We start from the raw sequence: 18,074 nt of genomic DNA, 5'->3' as shown, positions 1-18,074 counted from the left end.
AGGGGCAGCTCTACAGTTATACATACACACACTCTCTAACACCATACATATGTACCCAGAGCCACTCCAACACCATACACTTGAACATACATATGCACAGCCACTCCAACAATATATACATACATACACACACTGTCTAAATACTATACTCTTACACGTACATTTTTCTTAAAATTATAGATCTTGTTAAAATACATATTTGAAAAAGTAAGGCATTTTTGTTAATCTGTATATTTTGTATTTGATCTATGCCTGCAATGCAGGCTTTGCATGTGTCTCTCAGTTGATCTCTGTTTCTACGTGGTTTGCATTTGATCAATACTTGTAAATCAGGGTTTGCACATGGTATTCAGTTGATCTCTGTTTCCATGTGGTTTCCATTTGATCTGTACCTGAAGTGCAGGGCTTGCATGTGTTACTTAGTTGATCTCTAGATTTTTATGTGTTTCTCATTTGATCTATACCTGCAATGCGGAGTTTGCACGTGACCCTGTTGATCGCCATGTTTCTATATGGTTCTCATTTAATCTATACCCACAATGCAGAGTTTGCACATTTTATTCAGTTGATCTGTTTCCATGTGGTTCTAATTGTGGCAGCCGCTTGCCTGCTACTATAAGGTGCAGAGCGCCTGCCTTGGCACTCCCTTGCCAGTGCTGCCCCCATGTTTGAACTAAACAATGACACCATTGATTAATCTCATGGCTTCCAAAAGCAGCTTGCTGCAAGGGATATTACTTACTTAAGAGTACTATATGGCAGCACACCACAGTACCGGTCCAAAACTATTATGCTGCTTGCTTGCAAGGCATTCTTACGTTATAGCATGCCAAAGATATTTACATATTTTGACTTATAAGTGTTTTTGAACTGTTTCAATACAGCTTAGAAAATTATTTTAAACATAAAAGGGTTATTAGGACTGTTATAAATTATTTATTGTTTAACAATTGTTTTGCAACTATATCTCTAAAGAATAATTTGCACTCTTTTGCAGAGTGTTTTGGCAAATCATTTTGCACATTTTTCACTCTAATTTTTTTTTTTTTAGGAGTGCTGCAAGTTTATTATCTACTGCGGAAGTGATTTCTGTGTTTTTTTTTGTTTTTTTTTTAAAGTTGTTTTCAGTAAACTTGAAAATGGTTAATTAAAATATTATTTTGCATTAGTTGGACAATACCAGTTGGTCCCCACCTATTACATCGTATCATAGGCAACAGTGATATTAAGAACTATGTGTTCTCAAATGCATCAAATATACATTTAAAAAGTGCATGGTTTGTCCGTATTCTGAACAAAAAATAAATAAATAAAAAAAAAAAAAATTGGGAAATACCTGGGTAATCCGTTTGGCTACCCACAGCCCCCCTATGAGGATGTGGGTAGGAAGCCACAACGCCAATCTGCAACCCAAAAAGTTTCCCTAGGGTGACCCAGAGAACCCCGAGTTCCCTGGTATGTCCATACATGTACAATTTTGGGATGGTATTAATTTTTTTCCGGGGCTTTTTTTTTTTTTTAGGAATTGTACTATTTTGTTAATATAATATGGTGTAGTTGTATATTGAAACTAACATTATGTATATTTTTCCTTTCATGCTTCGTTACTGTCTGGGACCAGGAGGTGGAGGTCTGTATTTTGTTTTTTCTTTATATTGAATGGTGTTTCCTTTTTTATTTATTTATTTTATCTCTTTTGAAAACTGACTGGATTAGACTGCAATTTTTCATACGCACTCAAATCAAGCCTCCAAAGCTCTCAGAGATTTGTTATGTTTTGACACCAAGTGATCTTTAACCAATTGTCCTTCAGTTAATCATTTCCTAAATACCAAGTGGTAATGAGAAGACCAGAAAATAAGTTTAATGTGCACAAAATAATTTTTTGAATTAGAAAGAAAAAGACTAAAACTGAGTTTCAAAAAAGGAATGATGATATGTGAAGGCTTAAATAACAAGTCCTTTGTAAACAAAGTACGGTTTTAATAGAATTATATCTCAGGCATGGGATGCGGTCCCCACTGCACCTACAGATTCAGGCCCCACATAACAGTAGTTTGATTTGGAGCCATGGGTTCATTAAAGGCAAATTATCTCATGGTGTATCCTCTAAGGGGCCATTTAAAGTGTGATTTATAGCCAGCTTATTTGATCCTCTGCCTGCATCGAGCCAAAACCTGTGTGAAGGTCATGGACATTTAGTCCAAAAAGAGCCACAAAGCTGTGAGTTAATTCTTTTGTACAATATAACAAAGGCTATCTATGATAAAGACATCTGCCATTTCACACAGTCGTTTGTGTGGGCATGACAGTTTCTGATAATATAATAATCTGATAATTTAATTGTATGGAACATTGCCCTTCAAAGGACAGAGTAGGTATTTACAGTACATTATTTACAGCAGGTAACCATTTCTTGACAGTGTCTTGTGTGCATTTTTTTTCTCATCACAATTGGCATGGATCAGGTACCTAAGGAATGATGGGCCATGGTTTCCCTTTAATGTTATAATAATGATTTTCTCTGTGCTTCAGGTTTTATGCTCATATACTTACTTTTTAAGTAGGATTAGTAATATGATAAATTATATCACAAAACTCTGTTGGAACATATTGGATGTTCCTTTGGTGCTTAGTCACTAAAGTGGGGCTGCCAGGAAAGTTGCGATCTTATATAACAATAAAATAAGCATACCGTTTTGTTGGCCTGTACCCGTGACTAGGCAAGAAAACATCACGTTGCTTCTTTTGAGCTATTCAGAGGTGGACATTATTGTGTGTTTAAGATTATTGTCCTGCTGCATAACTCAACTGCGATTGATCTTTAGGTCACGAACGATGACTGGACATTCTCCTTCACGATTTTGTTTTAGGGAGTAAACAGTTTAGGGATTCATAGTTCCGTAATTTATGGCAAGTTGCCCAGGTCTTGAAGCCTGAAAGCAGCCCCAGACCATCACACTACCACCATCCTGTTTAACTGTTGGTATGATGTTCTTACCGTAGAATGCGGTGTTAACTTTACGCTAGATGTAACAAGACCCAAGCCTTCCAAAAGTTTCAGCTTTTGACTGAGCATATCAGTCCACAAAATATTTTCCCAAAAGTCATTGGGGTCACCAAGATGTTTTTTGGCAAATGTGGGACAAGGCTTTGTAATCTTTTTGGTCATCGGTGGTTTTTGCCTTGCAACTCTCCCATGGATTGCATGGGAGAATCATGAATGCTGGTCTTCACTAAGGCAAGTCCTGCAGATCTTTACATATCCTGGGTTCCTTTATTACCTTCTGGATGAGTCACATGATACGTTCTTGAAGGAATTTTGGTAGGCTTGCCACACCTGGGAAGGTTCACCACTGTTAGAAATGGCTTTGTAACCCTTTCCAGACTGACAGATGTGAATTACTTTGTCTCTCATCTGTTCTTGAATTTCTTTAGATCGCTGAACCATGTGCTGCTTTTTGAGACCTTTTAGCCTACTATACAGTTTCTATTAGACAGGTTCTATTTAACTGATGTTGCAAATCAATAGGGCTGGCGGGAATCATGCCTTTTTGTGTCTAGTGAAATTTAACTCATTCATCAATTACATTTGGTTAATTGGTTTATTTAGTAACTAAGGGGGGGGGTTACTTTTCAGGTAGGGTTGAATATCCCCCCCCCCTTCTATTCATGAAATCATTATTTAAAAATTGCATTTTGTGTTTGCTATGGTCACCTTTGTCTAATAGTAAATTTAGTTTGATGATCTGAAACATTTAAGCGTGACAAATATGCAAAAGTAGAAGCAATCGGAAAGGGGCAAAATATTAGTAATGCAGTGGTAAGCAAAGCTAAACAGAATTTGAAAGCACCAGATAGTACCGTAATTTAGTCCACATAATCTTTTGATTTGAAATAAAAGCCTCTCCTATACTTTATTTTAAACCTCTATATATTTCAATCACATGAGTGTCCGTTTAACATTAATAAAGTGCCATAAGTAAAGAAAAAAAAAATCGTAGCACTTGTAAATAAATTTCTTGAAAAGATAACATGAGCGATGACACAATAAGTTTGGAATTATTTTGATGCACCTGACAAAAAACCTGAAGTTTCATTTCAGAAATAAAATCCGGCTTGTATCTACAAGTCCCTAGTGACAGCAAAAACAATATTTTGTGGATGAATGGGTTGACACTGTAACAGCTGTACTGTGGCAAATCAATAACCTATCATACTTGAAAAGATGTTTTTAGGGTTTAAGTATGTTGCTACAGCAATAACAGGCTCGAGCAGGTGGTAACCATTGTGTGGAATGCCATAGCATTGATACAACAACAAGGGATGTTTACGTTAACCAAAGTACAAAGCTAACATCAGGGGTTCTCAAAGTTTCTCTTCACAATAGTGTTTGTACACAAACATCACTCCACTTGTTGCTTTAGCTGACGCGGTCTCAAAGAGGAGGTAGACGTAACAATAGCTAATGTTTCATACAAATATCTTATGTCAACACCTTGATGGTTTTTGGACTATAATTTGAGAAGCAAGAAAAACTAAATTTAAGGTTCCAATATGCACAATCCACTTTTATTCTACTGTAGTAAAGTACCTTTTAGGACACTTCTAGAGCAGCGGAGACCCAATATGTTTCCAGGCTTTTATTGCACCAACTCAGACATACAAAGAAAAACCTACTCCTATTTAGGAAGCTTACGAAACAGTAGCCTTCCCTGACTAACACAGAACTGACCAGCTAAGCTGGTTTCCAGTATAAAAGAAAACAGAATATACTTCCCAAAAGTCATCTCTCCTACCAGCCCACCTTGTAGCACACTGAAGCTCAGGTACTCCTCTCATTCCTTCCAAGATGTGGACAAATTGCAACTGGCTGTTCTCAGTCAGAGAGAGAGGCTGTTTCCTCCACCCTGCATTTATCTCAGTGCAGATTTAAACCTGGGGCACCTGTGTTAATTGGACCAGCAGTTAACCCCTTAGTCACTGGGATAAACTGCTCTTTCCAATCTCCTCCTTACATAGAAGCCATCTTTCACCCTGTCACACCACGTACAATTGCCAAGAGGGCTGAAAGGACTGTTGAGAAATATAAGAACATTTTATTGGATAAGGGCACGCTACGGTAGGTGTTGTGGATGCACAACATTAATAATTAAATTTCTTGCCTTTATAAGGCACATGCTTATATCACAAAATGGTTGTCTTCTTTGTGACAAGACTCTGTTATGAAAGGGTTGCCTTTGTTATGTGAGTATGTTACGTGAAAACATTTCAAGGTCTGCATCTTAGACCAATGTTGTCTTGACATTATTCCTGTATATTTATGAAGATTTTTCCTCACCTCTTACCAATGCTTCTGGTTTGGTTTTCAGCTACTTCATTAATTCTTCAAGCTGTTGGACATATTTTACTGAGCATCTGACATCTATTAAAAATCATGTCCCTCAGTGAGAAACATAAACTAGCCAGGTTTGGATATATGCTCAGGTTTGGATATATGCTCATATTTAGCTTATGAAGTTAAGATGCTTATGGAAGAAGAAAAAATATAAATATTGCCCTTGTACAATACATAGATAATATTTTCACCACATTAGAAGTCACATAAGATTTGTTCCTAGAAGACATTTAATATACCATTTTTTCCTCAGACTTTTCCAGGAGCTGCTTCCTGTTCTATCCTAGGCAGTTGTGTACCACAGTGGACAGTATTTTGTGCATTTTGTGCTTGCTATGATTATCTTTGTCTAATATTAAAATTAGTTTGATGATCGGAAACATTTACTCCTGACAAATATGCAAAAGTAGAAATGGGAAAGGGGCAGATAACTTTCCCCAGCACTATATGCTATTAGGAATTAGTGTTGCAGTGTTAAGCAAAGGAGCGCAGAATTTGAAAGCACCTGATAGTTATTTAGTTCATATAGTATGACCTCTCTTGATTTGACATAAACACCCCTTACAAGTCACAAAAGATTTGTTCCTAGCAGATATTATATTTTAATAATATTTTCTCAGACTTTTTCCAGTTTACCACAGTACAGTACATGTACGGGCTCAAAATGCATTGTCTTCAATGGGTTTTGGGACCGCCCATTGTCCTTAAGGGGTTATAAATTATTTATGGCAGTTTATTCTGCTATAAGAACAAAGTATTTTTTTTAGTATTTTATTTTTTCAGATGTCTGCTGTCTCAGACATTCTCAAGCACACACCACCTCAAACAAAGAGGAATCATTGAACTCAAACTCCCAAAAAGTCTACCTTCTAAGGCTTAATTGGAAGAAGTTGAAATTATTGTTCTGTCATGATATGGCAGCAAACTCAGATCTCTGCTCTTCTATATTGGTTTAAAATATACATGTCATCATGCGCCAACCAGTAACCATTCCACTATATGGGCTTCAACACTCTTCACAAGCTACAAATATGAAATGTCCCATCTATCTCTAGTTTGATTTTTATTTGCAGTAATGGAAAGAAATAATGATTGTGGCTTTTGCTTTTACTTTTAGGATGATTATATCAAGAGTTGGGAGGATAACCAGCCAGGAGATGAAGGTAGTTAAGTATTTGCATTAATCTTCAAAAATCTAATTTGCACCATTTTAAGGACATTTTTATGCCTCCCTCTTTTCGCTCTTTCTTTTCTTTCCGATCTATAGCATATTTCTCCCCTGATTTATCTGTCCCTCCCTTGTCACTTTCCTCCAATCTGGTTTAACAGCAAACGTGTTCTATGTTGAATTGAATTAGGCTGTTCATGATCTACACTGGAATAGACAAACCTGACCATGCAACCGTAGCAGAACATTAATGTGATAAAATACCTGGTTATTAACATCTCCTTATTTCATTATTAATTCTGATTCAGGTTTTCCAGTCTAACCCATAGAATTCACATTTCAATATGATTGTTAAATCGAAACAATTCAAGCTCAGGCAGTTGTGCTCTGATTGTACTGCGACTTGGCCTTTCCTTAGGGATAGACGGAAGTATAGATTGATAGAAGTATCCATTCACAAACACCTATTTAGTAAGTCATTAGTGCCAGAGGGGATTTTAGTCAGATCTCTGTCCTGAAGCCTGGAGGTGTTTACCTTTGCCTTTCCCATACTTTATAACGCAGGCTATTTCTGGTAATTTGACATTTTCCGTAGCTCTTACTGATGTTGAGTCTGTTACGTTTCCCCACTGGCAGGCTAGGTACATATAAAGGAACGGGGTTGTTGTTATGCATTAACACTTATCAAGACTGTGATGGGAACTAAAGACCTCAATTTATTCCTGATCAGAGATTGCCTAGTGAATGCATATAAAATTCTCTTAAACAGGTTTGCCAATGTCTCTCTACCTAATAGAGTACAGCAAAAAATAAATAGAAAGAAAAAGAAAGCCATTTTAATGATTGATGTTATATCTACCACAGCTACCTTTGTCTTCATAAACTCTTTTGAGTTTTTTTAGGTTTTTTTTTTAAGAAGCCTTGTTGTTTAACCAAATTCTTACTTCTAAACTTCCTATATTTAAGCATTTCCTATATCATGAAACTTCATCCATAACACTATGGTCATCTCCTATATAACAGTTGGTCCTTCACATGTACTCGATTAATGCTAGTGCCTGTCTGATATTTACTTAATAAAAGAGCACTTCAGCCCTATTTTCATGTTGATTGGAATACATTTTTCATGGACTCCAGTGCATTTGAATGCACGTGCAAACATTGTTTTCTTTATTGAATTATTCTCTCTTTTCACATCTTCCCCAGTTGCCTCTACTGAAAGCAGTCCTTCTTGTACACGTTAGTAGAACTTCCTTTCTACTCAATGGAAGTTAAGCATCTGCTCTTTCCATGTATGCTATCTGAACACTGATGGTGTGCCCTTGCCTGGTCCTTCAGTAGGTGCACTACTGAGCATGTGCAAGAGTTTTATATACTAATGCGTCTTAGTTTCAGAATAGGCAGCCAGGGGAGGAGGAAACTGAAGCAGAAGTCTAATTTTGTACCTGTAGTAACTAAGAACCCATTCTCTGATTTGGACTACATGCAAAATGGACATTAAAGATAAAGACACGTGTTTTAGTATATTAGAGAAGATCTCAAGACTCATTAGTAACTCACAGTAGGAGAGATTTAGGTCTGTTTAAAGGAAGTGTTTTAGAAGATGGCGGTTGCTATATTTCCAAAACAGTTCAAAACACTAAGAAAGAGAATAAGCTAATAAGGAAGCAGAGCTTGTAGACGATGAAGTCTGTAGTAAATATCATATAATATTAATTAAAAGAGTCAAATTAAAGTCCAAATTCATGTTTCCATTGTTGCCTTGTTTTACATACAACTTTTTTATTTTAGCAATAAACCTTTTCTAACTTTGTATGTTCTGTTTTCAGCTCTTGACACCACAAAGGACCCCTGCCAAAAAGTGAAATGTAGCAGACACAAGGTTTGTGTTGCCCATGGTTACCAGAAAGCCATGTGCGTCAGTCGCAAGAAGTTAGAGCACAGGTGAGAGGCAGTGTATATTGATGATGTTCTTTTGTGAGCGGATATGTCGGGCATATACATAAAGTAGAGCTACACGATATTACAGTTGGAGGATTAGAGTGAGATTTAAGTGATAGCCCTGTACAAAAGTTTTTGGCATTTGTTCTTTAAGAATAATTTTTTACATTGATTTTATTGCTGATATTATTTGTGTTACATACACTATACTCTTTCAATAAATTTCAATTTAATAATATACTCCGAATTCAGGGAAAAGCAGGGCGGTACTAGCAATGACAGGGCAACTCTGGAACTTAAAGCCCAGCGGCTACCTGATTGCCAGCCGGTCCCTGGCATTTTAAGGCCACACACCGCAGCACCTGTTCTGCCAATGGAGCAGAATATGGGGTTAGTGTGTTGCGCTGTCAGGCAATTACTATTTGCCTTTCATATACTGCTATCCTTGGTTTTATTAAGTTGGAATATGTTATGTTTGTGTAAAGCACATAAATAGCCTTGTCATTTTATTGTATATATATCCTGTATGGGGAGAAAAAACTTTGAGAACTTTCAGAACTGAAGAAAGAAACAGGTCTAAGGATCATCTATTGGCTTAGAAAACTGACTTTTATGTTATTTTTTCTCATTAAAAAAACAAAAGGTACATGAAATCTTTTCTGGAAGCCTTTCACAGAGATGATGTTCTCCCTACTTAACTCCCTAATGTATTCCTTGAACAGAATCAAGCAACCTAATGTGAAACTCCATGGAAACAAAGAGACCCTTTGCAAGCCCTGTGTCGTGACCCAGCCTGCATCTGTCTGTGGCTCTGATGGCCACACATACAGCTCTGTGGTTAGTAAACATTGTCATATACAAAATGAATAGCCTAAGCTTGCTCTGCATAAAAAGTAGCAAATCTATCATGATTATGCTACATGATTCACAGATATATTTATATAAATAAATTGCAAGTTTATGCAACAGTTTAGTGATTGTATCTCATAAATTGTCATTGGTTTAGGGTGTTTTTGCCTTTTTTTGGTATTTATTTCAGGAGCTTGCTGTGTGTTTTGTTTTCTTAGTAGAAATATATATTTTTAGTTTGTAATGTACGGGTAACAATGTATCTACTTAAGTTACACATAAGTGCAGCACACTCCATTGATGCTGCTTTGCACTGATTTCACTATATCTTATTTAGTTGGGTATTGGATTACAAACAAGCATTTACAATCAGTGTTAATACCAGTTAAGGATTAGACAGGCCATTGAAGCACTTATCTTCTATATTTTTTTTGAAAGTTATTGAAAGTGGCAATAACTTTCAATAAAAAATAGAAAATCCTTGACACTAATTTGCCATTTTTAATAATTTTCAATAAAAATATAGAAGATAAGTGCTTATATATATATATATATATATATATATATATATATATAATTCTTCTTACCTCATTATTTCAAAACTAATCCAGCATCTTCTGCATCTATGGTTAAAAATGTAAATATTAACAATTTTGAAACCCTTTGTTCTGCTTGGGGTCAAGGACTTTCTAACTGCATGCTGTTATTCCTCCTGAATCAGTGCAAGCTAGAGCAACAGGCTTGTCTTAGCAGTAAACAGCTGACTGTAAGATGCCATGGCTCCTGTCCATGCCCGACTGAACAGGCTACCACCACTACGGCAGACGGTGCCAAACAAGGTAAGAAAGTTGGTACGGGAACATTCATGTTTCATTTGTTACTATCTGGTACTGAGGTTATAATAAGAGCAGAGGTTCCCAACCCAGTTCCCAAATCATACTAACAGTGCTAAAATTATCACATTATCAAAAATGATTAAAAAATCGATCTAATCCCCCAGGTAATGCTATATTATTTTTACGACTACAGTTTTAAGGAATTCTGCATGTTCTCACTAAGTAAGATTTTATGGAGGTTGTGAACTCAATGTTTCAAAAACCCCTTGTGAAATATCTGTAGAAAGTGTACCCTCAAATATTATTCCTACTTCTCCATATGCTTTTTTTTATAGTGCAGCATACATCAATTTTAGAGTATAATACTGAATATATTAATCTGTCAATGTTTGCAGGTCTGAGGTTACATTGTATTAAGCGGTTTTGGGTAGGTTTTGAGCTGGTAAAAGTTATGATGCTGGGTTCACAAATGACCAGGTAGAGTACATGTTAGGGCAGATGTAGTTTAATGGAGTGGTTAGGAAGATAAACACAATGGTGCAAATAAAGTTATATATTAGGGTTGCAATAGAAACATCAGTAGAATAATGTAATGTTTAATAAATGCATTAAATACCGTATTTGCTCGATTATAAGACGACCCTGATTATAAGACGACCCCCCAAAATCTGAATATTAACTTAGGAAAAAAAGAAAAAGCCTGAATATAAGACGACCCCAAAGGAAATTTTTTTTACCAGTAAATGTTAATTCATGTAAACTATTTTTTTTAATAAAAGCTATGATTGAGAAAAAGATTTTTTTTGTTTTTATTTCTTGTATTTTCCAACCTGTCCCCCAGTTACGCACATCTGCCCCCAGGCTTGCCACTCCAATATGGCACTGTGGCCCATGATATGCCTTTTAACCCTCTATATGCCACTGTGCCCCATGGTATGCCTTTTGACCCCCTATGTGCCACTCTGTCTCCAGAAATGCCTTATACCCCTATATCCCATTCTGGCATTTAGGGGGTTAAAATGCATATTATGGGGCAGAGTGGCATATAGGGAGGTATAAGGCATTTCAGGAGGCAGAGTGGCATTAAGGGAGTTAAAAGGCATTGTATAGAGCACTCTGCCTCCAGAAATGCTTTATACCCCTATATGCCACTCTGGCATTTAGGGGGTTAAAAGGCATATTATGGGGCAGAGTGGCATATAGGGAGGTATAAGGCATTTCAGGAGGCAGAGTGCTCTATTAAATGCCCCCTTAACGCCGCTCCAGAAATGCCCTATGCCCCCATTTAACACACACACACACTATACCCCCATTTAACTAACTAACACACACACACACACACACACACACTCTCTCCCCCCCCTCACCCCCCTTCCCCCGCTCACCCCCCTTCCCCCGCTCTCCCCCCTCTCTTACCGGTGCTTCCAGCCGGGGCAGCGGGTTGACGTCGCCTTCTGCTGCAGCCGGAAGGAGGTGTGGCTAGCAGCGGGGGTTTGTATGCGTCCATCGAGTACGACGGACGCAGACAACCCCCGCTGCTAGCCACACCTCCTTCCGGCTGCAGCAGAAGGCGACGTTGTCTACGTTGTCTACGCGGACCGCGTAGACGTCAACCCGCTGCCCCGGCAAACACAGCAGGAAGCACCGGTAAGTGTGTGTATGATGGGGGGGGGGTCGGGTGAGACAGGAGGATCCAGGTCCCCTGCAGCGGTGCGGGGGATCTGGATCTTAGTCTCCTAATCAGACCTCTATTTGAGGTCTGATTAGAAGACGACCCCGATTAGAAGACGAGGGGTATTTTTCAGAGCATTTGCTCTGAAAAAAACCTCGTCTTATAATCGAGCAAATACGGTAATATATTGAATTTGTGGCAAAACACAATTCTTCTAATTTCCTTTGTTTTGTCTTTGTTTAATGCAATAAGTTTTTATTGAGATTTTCAGAAAACATTATTTTACATAGGTACACAAAGAAAAAGTATAATACAATTATTATTAAAATTATTATTTAATATTGTAATAATAATAATAATATTGTTTTGTCTTTGTTAATCCCTAATTGGTTTTATCTTCCTTTTGAAAAGTTCAGAAAGCCAAACATGTAATTTGTCATTCCTCTGCTCTGTGGATCACAGATCCAGCATTACCTCTCTTATTTGTTTGCATACAGTAAAGACTACATATTTTGTACACGTGTAGTAAGATACAGCTAGTTATTGCAGAATCTGTATACAAGCTTTCTTAAATCCTGAAGTTCTACAATGCACTTCTACTGTGCTGTCACCCCGCTCCCAAATTTGACAAAATGTCTTGATATTGTCTTGTAAGGCAGCAGTGAAATCCAGGTCTATTTGTGTGTATTTGGAAATGCATTAACTCATCTTTACTTTTTACAGGTGAAACATGCACTGGTCAAGACTTAGCTGATCTGGGCGACCGTCTGCGAGACTGGTTCCAGCTCTTGCATGAAAACGCCAAACAGAACAGCTCCTCCAATACAGGCGCAAAATCCATAAATGGTACTAAAAAAAACTATTGCTTACTCATTGATCAGTTGTGTGATGTCAACGCTGCTACTCAATCTATCAGGGTTTATGTATGAATATTGAATGTTGGTACTAACTTTCAAAACTGGTATTATCTCCACAACAAATTAAAGGCATGGTCCAGTCAGCTGAAATATTTCTTTGGTTTGCTATGATCAACTTTTTGAAGCTTTACACAGGAATAATGTTTTACATGTATTCCAGTTACTTGTACTATAACCACAGTGAAAACTGAAACAAATACTATCCTACTCAAACCAGCATCTGTTAGCATACGCCATATACAAATATGTACAAAATATGAAGTGCACTACATGCCATAAAGCACTGATTTGGGCTCTTTAATTAATTCACCATTGCAATAGTTTGTAATCAACCCAAGCCTTTTGCTGTTTAAGGTATTCAAATATTGTAGTCTGTACTGTAGCCAGAACAATGTATTGAACCCTTTACATAGTCGGGTTAATAGCACTTAATGCTAAATGTAAAAACCTTTTTCTCTCCGTTCACATCCCAATGATTCATTCTATAACAGAATACATTTTTAGACTGCATGATGTGAGTTATCCATTATTGCTATAATCCAAACCATAATAAATTAACTTAAATGCTTAGTTTTGCGTTTCAAACATGCTGTTCCATTGATTTTTTTCGATAAGACAACCAAAGTCCTTATGTTCGTGTCTCCATTCATGAGCATGGTTCAGACATATGTAGCTAGAACTGAGGGTGTCTATACGGAGACTTAGATGAAGCATCTGGTCTGGAAAGCAGTTCTCTATTAAACTGGGCCAATAAGTTATTGGAACATCTCACAATCCAAATAAAACAACTTTGGAGGAATGATTCATTACTTAATTAGCACCTCGTTAGTAAGGCAAAACATTTCAGGAGTTAATTATCAAAATCTCATTGCATGACAGTGGCACAGTACTACAGCCAAGTTACTTTAATAAACATTATGTATTGGGTCTGTCCATAAAATGTGCATGTAATCTGTAAACATCCTATCCTTCCAAAATGAAATTTCACAGATGTCACTAGGCTGTGAGAAAATGTCCAATAACTGGGCTAATCCTGGGAAAAATGATAATCTTGTGCAAATTAAGGGCACAGATATTTGATGTGAAATGTATTTATTGTGTTCTGTTTTAATTGTAATCTTTGTGCTTGTTGACCCACTTTAGCCTAGTCACAAGGTTACGTTACCTATTTAAATATAAAGGAAAGCTCTTAACATGAAGAATGTTCTTAAGTAGCTTTAGCCAATAGCAGTGTCTCAAAAATGGCCTTGTATAACCCCTGTCTAAATCAATTGTAAGAGGTTTCCCAGTTCACAATTACGACATTTAATACATTAACAAGCGACCTGTCCCATTGCGTCATTGGTAATTAGCACAGGGAATCATATTGGAAAAGTCAGCTGGATTGTACCTCTAGCCAACATTTCTTATCAGTGTTAGGTTACTCAATAAATCATAATATGGTTTTATACCATAGTATGAGTTTATGAATTAGGCTTTAGTAACTTTATGTGTTTTTTTTCCTCTAAACAGTGCTGGATAAGACGCTAGTGGCCAGCTGCAAAGACTCCATCGGATGGATGTTTTCCAAGCTTGATTCCAACAATGACCTTTTCCTGGACCAGGCGGAGCTGGCAGCTATCAACCTGGACAAGTATGAGATATGCATCCGGCCCTTCTTCAATTCATGTGACACCTACAAGGATGGACGAGTCTCCACTGCTGAATGGTGCTTCTGCTTCTGGAGAGAGAGTAAGGAAAAAAAAACTCACAAACCTGGGAAGTGTTTTCTTTGGTTAACTTTTGGATTGCTAGTGGGGTGAACAACACATTAACTGACCCCTGAGTAGCTCTTTTACACAAATGAATAAAAACCTAGCCAGAAAACAAATTTCTCAGAATTTTTCATGTATCTCATTTCAAACACCCTGTGCATTGGTACCGATTCCTAACGTAAAAAAATGTCAAATGAGGGTTGTACTGCCAAACATGTAAACCATGTTATAAACAATTAATATATTAATACATTATTACGGTGCTGACTCTTTGTAGTTTTGTTCTTGCGCTATATGATACCTTGCTCACTGAGCACCTTAAAGGTAAGGAAACTGAAGCAAAACATTAGAATTACTGATTTTCCTTGAAGTATAATAATGCATTTTTAATTCAGATTTGTACTTGGTTCCCTTTAGTTTTCATATTAAATTCATTATTGCTGTGTCCTTGGAATAGTTTTCCCTGTGCAGTGGTTTTACTTCAGTCTGCAATAGTCGGCAGTTGTGTTTTGTATTAAGAGTTGTAAAAGTGTAATATATCTGGAGGGGTTATAGAGTACTGGATGTGACGGGACGACCTGTACCCCGACTGGGTACATCCGCCATAACGTACTTCCGTCTCCAGAGACACCAGTAGCTAACCCCTTCAGCTCTGGATGAAACTAGCGCTGGCGAGATGAAGAGGGACAGCAATCTAATGGAGCCGTGCCGGCACTGTGGCTAGGCAGAACATAGCTGCTCAGTGCTAATATTGTCCTGAAAAAGGACAATATGTTGTCATAGCAGCCAACCCCAATCATTAGACAGAACTAATATTGAGTTGGAAAACATGAACTGAGTTTATTTGGAACAGCACAGCTATTTCTACACACAAACATAATTAGATCAGGAGTATAATCCCATCACTACCAGGCACCCCGGCGTCTATTTTGTGGTGATCCAGAGGGAGCGGAGTCAATCCGGGGGTACCAATGTTATGTTCCTGAAAGCGATCCTGAGCATCAGGATCCTGAGCAACAGCGCTGGAAGTGTCCCCGGGAATAGTCCGTGCAATAGCCGAGCCAGAGTTCCAGAGCTGCGCCTGGGTAAACCCAAAGATGGGTAATAAACCCAGGTTTCCAAAATGAGCTACTCTGTAACCACATCTGATTGTAGCTCACCACGAGCTTAGTGTAACCCCAAAAGAGCAACGTGGTGGGACAACGGATACTCGTAACAAGTCTGCTTAAGGCAGACCAGACAGGGTTTTCCAGGCACCCTGTGCCCCCAATTAGCACTTAGACATAAGATAGGATGGGGCAGGTAACTTTTTGGCCATTATTCAACAATACATTTCCTTCTTCGTTACCAATACCCTATGAAGTTTAATGCATGTACTACAACCTTTGCCAACAAAAAAGTAACCACATTTCCAGTCCAGTGTGACCCTTGAAATCCCCCATGGTGTTTCATGTTACAGGACTTTTGTGAAACACCTTGACTCTTAATATTTCTTGAAGCCGCAGACAGACTATAGTCTAACAATGTATTTATACTTATTGATACAGTAAGTTGCCAATTTAGTTAACACCATTGTTAATATGTACTCTACTTGTTGTAGAGCCACCATGCCTTGCAGAACTTGAAAAAGTTCAAATCCAAGAGGCTGCTAAGAAAAAACCAGGTGAGTGAGCTTGTATGATTCATATGTCAATGTTACAGAATGTCAAATGCAACTCTACTTTTTTTTTTATTTTTTTTAATAGTTGGTTTATTTTCCATTTGAAATACAAGTTTAGTGAGAAAAGGACATTGCTTATTTAGGTGGTCACTATGCTATTCTTGCAACATACAAATCAAGTCCACCATATTTATTTTATAATCCATGAGATCAAACAAAGGCCCCATGAACTATATTTCGATATAGATATGGGGTCTGTCTTGCACAGAGCCTACTTCATCCCAATCTATGGCTGTTTGGGTAAATTTCAGAAATGTTAAAGAAATGTGACCTCTCTGTTACAGGTGTGTTCATTCCCAGCTGTGATGAAGATGGGTATTATAGGAAGATGCAGTGTGATCAGACAAGTAAGGAATGCTGGTGCGTGGATCAACATGGCGTGGAACTGACAGGAACAAGAATACACGGAAACCCAGATTGTGGTAAGACAAGCACTAAACCTGGAGCTTAATTATGTGACCAGCTAAACCTAGTGGTTGGAAATGTACGGTTTTCGGTTTGAGTCCCTCCATAAACACAAAGTAGCAATTGTGGATGGTGCACTGAAATCAACAAAAAACAACTTCTACAAGGTAATGTGTACACTTAGACCACTACCTCTATTGTTATGGAGTTTTTAAAGCAAGTATTTGTATCGGATTTGGCATTTTACCATAGCTCTTCAAATACGCTCTTCTATAAGTAAAGCTCAAGTGAAACTAGACAGAAAAAGGAGAATTGACACTGGAACAAGAATTTGGAAGTTGGTTTTGTAATGCAGACAGGAGGTCTTTTTTTCAGTTTAGTCCTTCTTTTTAGAAACATGCTCTGGTCAAAGAGAAAAATCCCGATCTCTTTATTCCACTTACTACAAGGAGACGGGGTTGAGAAGGGTCACATTCAGTTACACTCTCACTGTTGCTTAATAATATAGTGTTTGCATCATTTGCCCATATTATGGTTAGTCAAAAAGTCAACTGTGGCAAAATAATTTATCTAACACAAATAAGCCATTTCTGGTTAATGCATGTTCAGTGGTTTGTTTTGGCAAACAGGCCTAAACAGTTAAATTTTAAGGAGTAATGTTGCAAACAGGTTTATAATGGCCTTGGATGAAATTTGAGAGATTTGTATATTACACACAAATTGGTAATGTTTTGTTTAGTTCTGGGAATTTTGGTAGACTTAAAAAATATATTTCTTTTTTCCGTCTCATGTGGCAGATGACATGGTTGGATTCTCTGGGGATTTTGGGAGCGGTGTTGGATGGGAAGATGAGGAAGAAAAAGAGACAGAAGATGCTGGGGAAGAAGCAGAAGAAGAAGAAGGAGAAACGGGCGAGGCAGATGATGGAGGCTATATCTGGTAGAAACATACTAGTAAAGTCCTGCCTGGGTCTTGCAGCCAATTTGGAAGACTGCAGTTAATAGTAATCAGACACCACAGTGATCAGGAAAAACAGCTGAATGTACATTATATTTCAACAGAAATTGTGTGTGTGAGCATGCAAGTGTGCCTGTTGATCGATTGCTTTGAGATTGCAGCTCATGCCCCCTCCTCATACTAATCTAGATGAACTGTTCTTCTGCAGAAATGCAAACATGTTTGTTATTTTCCTTACAAAAACCTTAGGGGTGTTGGTGTTTTTACATTCCATCACATTACTTCTAACTCCAGATTTAAGCACACAGTAGACGATTCATAGACAATGAAGACAGGAAGGTTACATAAAAGGTTAAATAAAGAAAAGAAAAAAAAAACAGTATAAACAAATCAGTGTTAACAATGCAAACAGGGAAGCCTACGTTATTTATTACACTAATGTACTAAAGGTACATCA

General features: G+C 37.6%; 1 protein-coding gene across 1 annotated transcript in view; it reads left to right on the top strand.

The window, feature by feature from the left end:
* Positions 1-17,860, top strand: part of SPOCK2 (SPARC (osteonectin), cwcv and kazal like domains proteoglycan 2) — a 66,107-nt gene extending 48,247 nt beyond the window's left edge. Inside the window, exons 2-10 of the mRNA XM_053450065.1 lie at positions 6,516-6,561; positions 8,396-8,510; positions 9,230-9,344; positions 10,078-10,195; positions 12,588-12,710; positions 14,294-14,512; positions 16,136-16,198; positions 16,540-16,677; positions 17,458-17,860. Of these exons, the coding sequence (XP_053306040.1) occupies positions 6,516-6,561; positions 8,396-8,510; positions 9,230-9,344; positions 10,078-10,195; positions 12,588-12,710; positions 14,294-14,512; positions 16,136-16,198; positions 16,540-16,677; positions 17,458-17,603 (1,083 nt within the window). The 3' untranslated portion in view covers positions 17,604-17,860. The remainder of the gene's footprint in view (positions 1-6,515; positions 6,562-8,395; positions 8,511-9,229; positions 9,345-10,077; positions 10,196-12,587; positions 12,711-14,293; positions 14,513-16,135; positions 16,199-16,539; positions 16,678-17,457) is intronic.
* Positions 17,861-18,074: the final 214 nt, after the last annotated feature.

The sequence above is a fragment of the Spea bombifrons genome, chromosome 11 (genome assembly GCF_027358695.1).
Source record: "Spea bombifrons isolate aSpeBom1 chromosome 11, aSpeBom1.2.pri, whole genome shotgun sequence".
NCBI lineage: Eukaryota > Metazoa > Chordata > Amphibia > Anura > Pelobatidae > Spea > Spea bombifrons.
The sequence above is the reverse complement of the archived record's forward strand: the minus strand, read 5'-3'. Positions and strand labels throughout refer to the sequence as shown.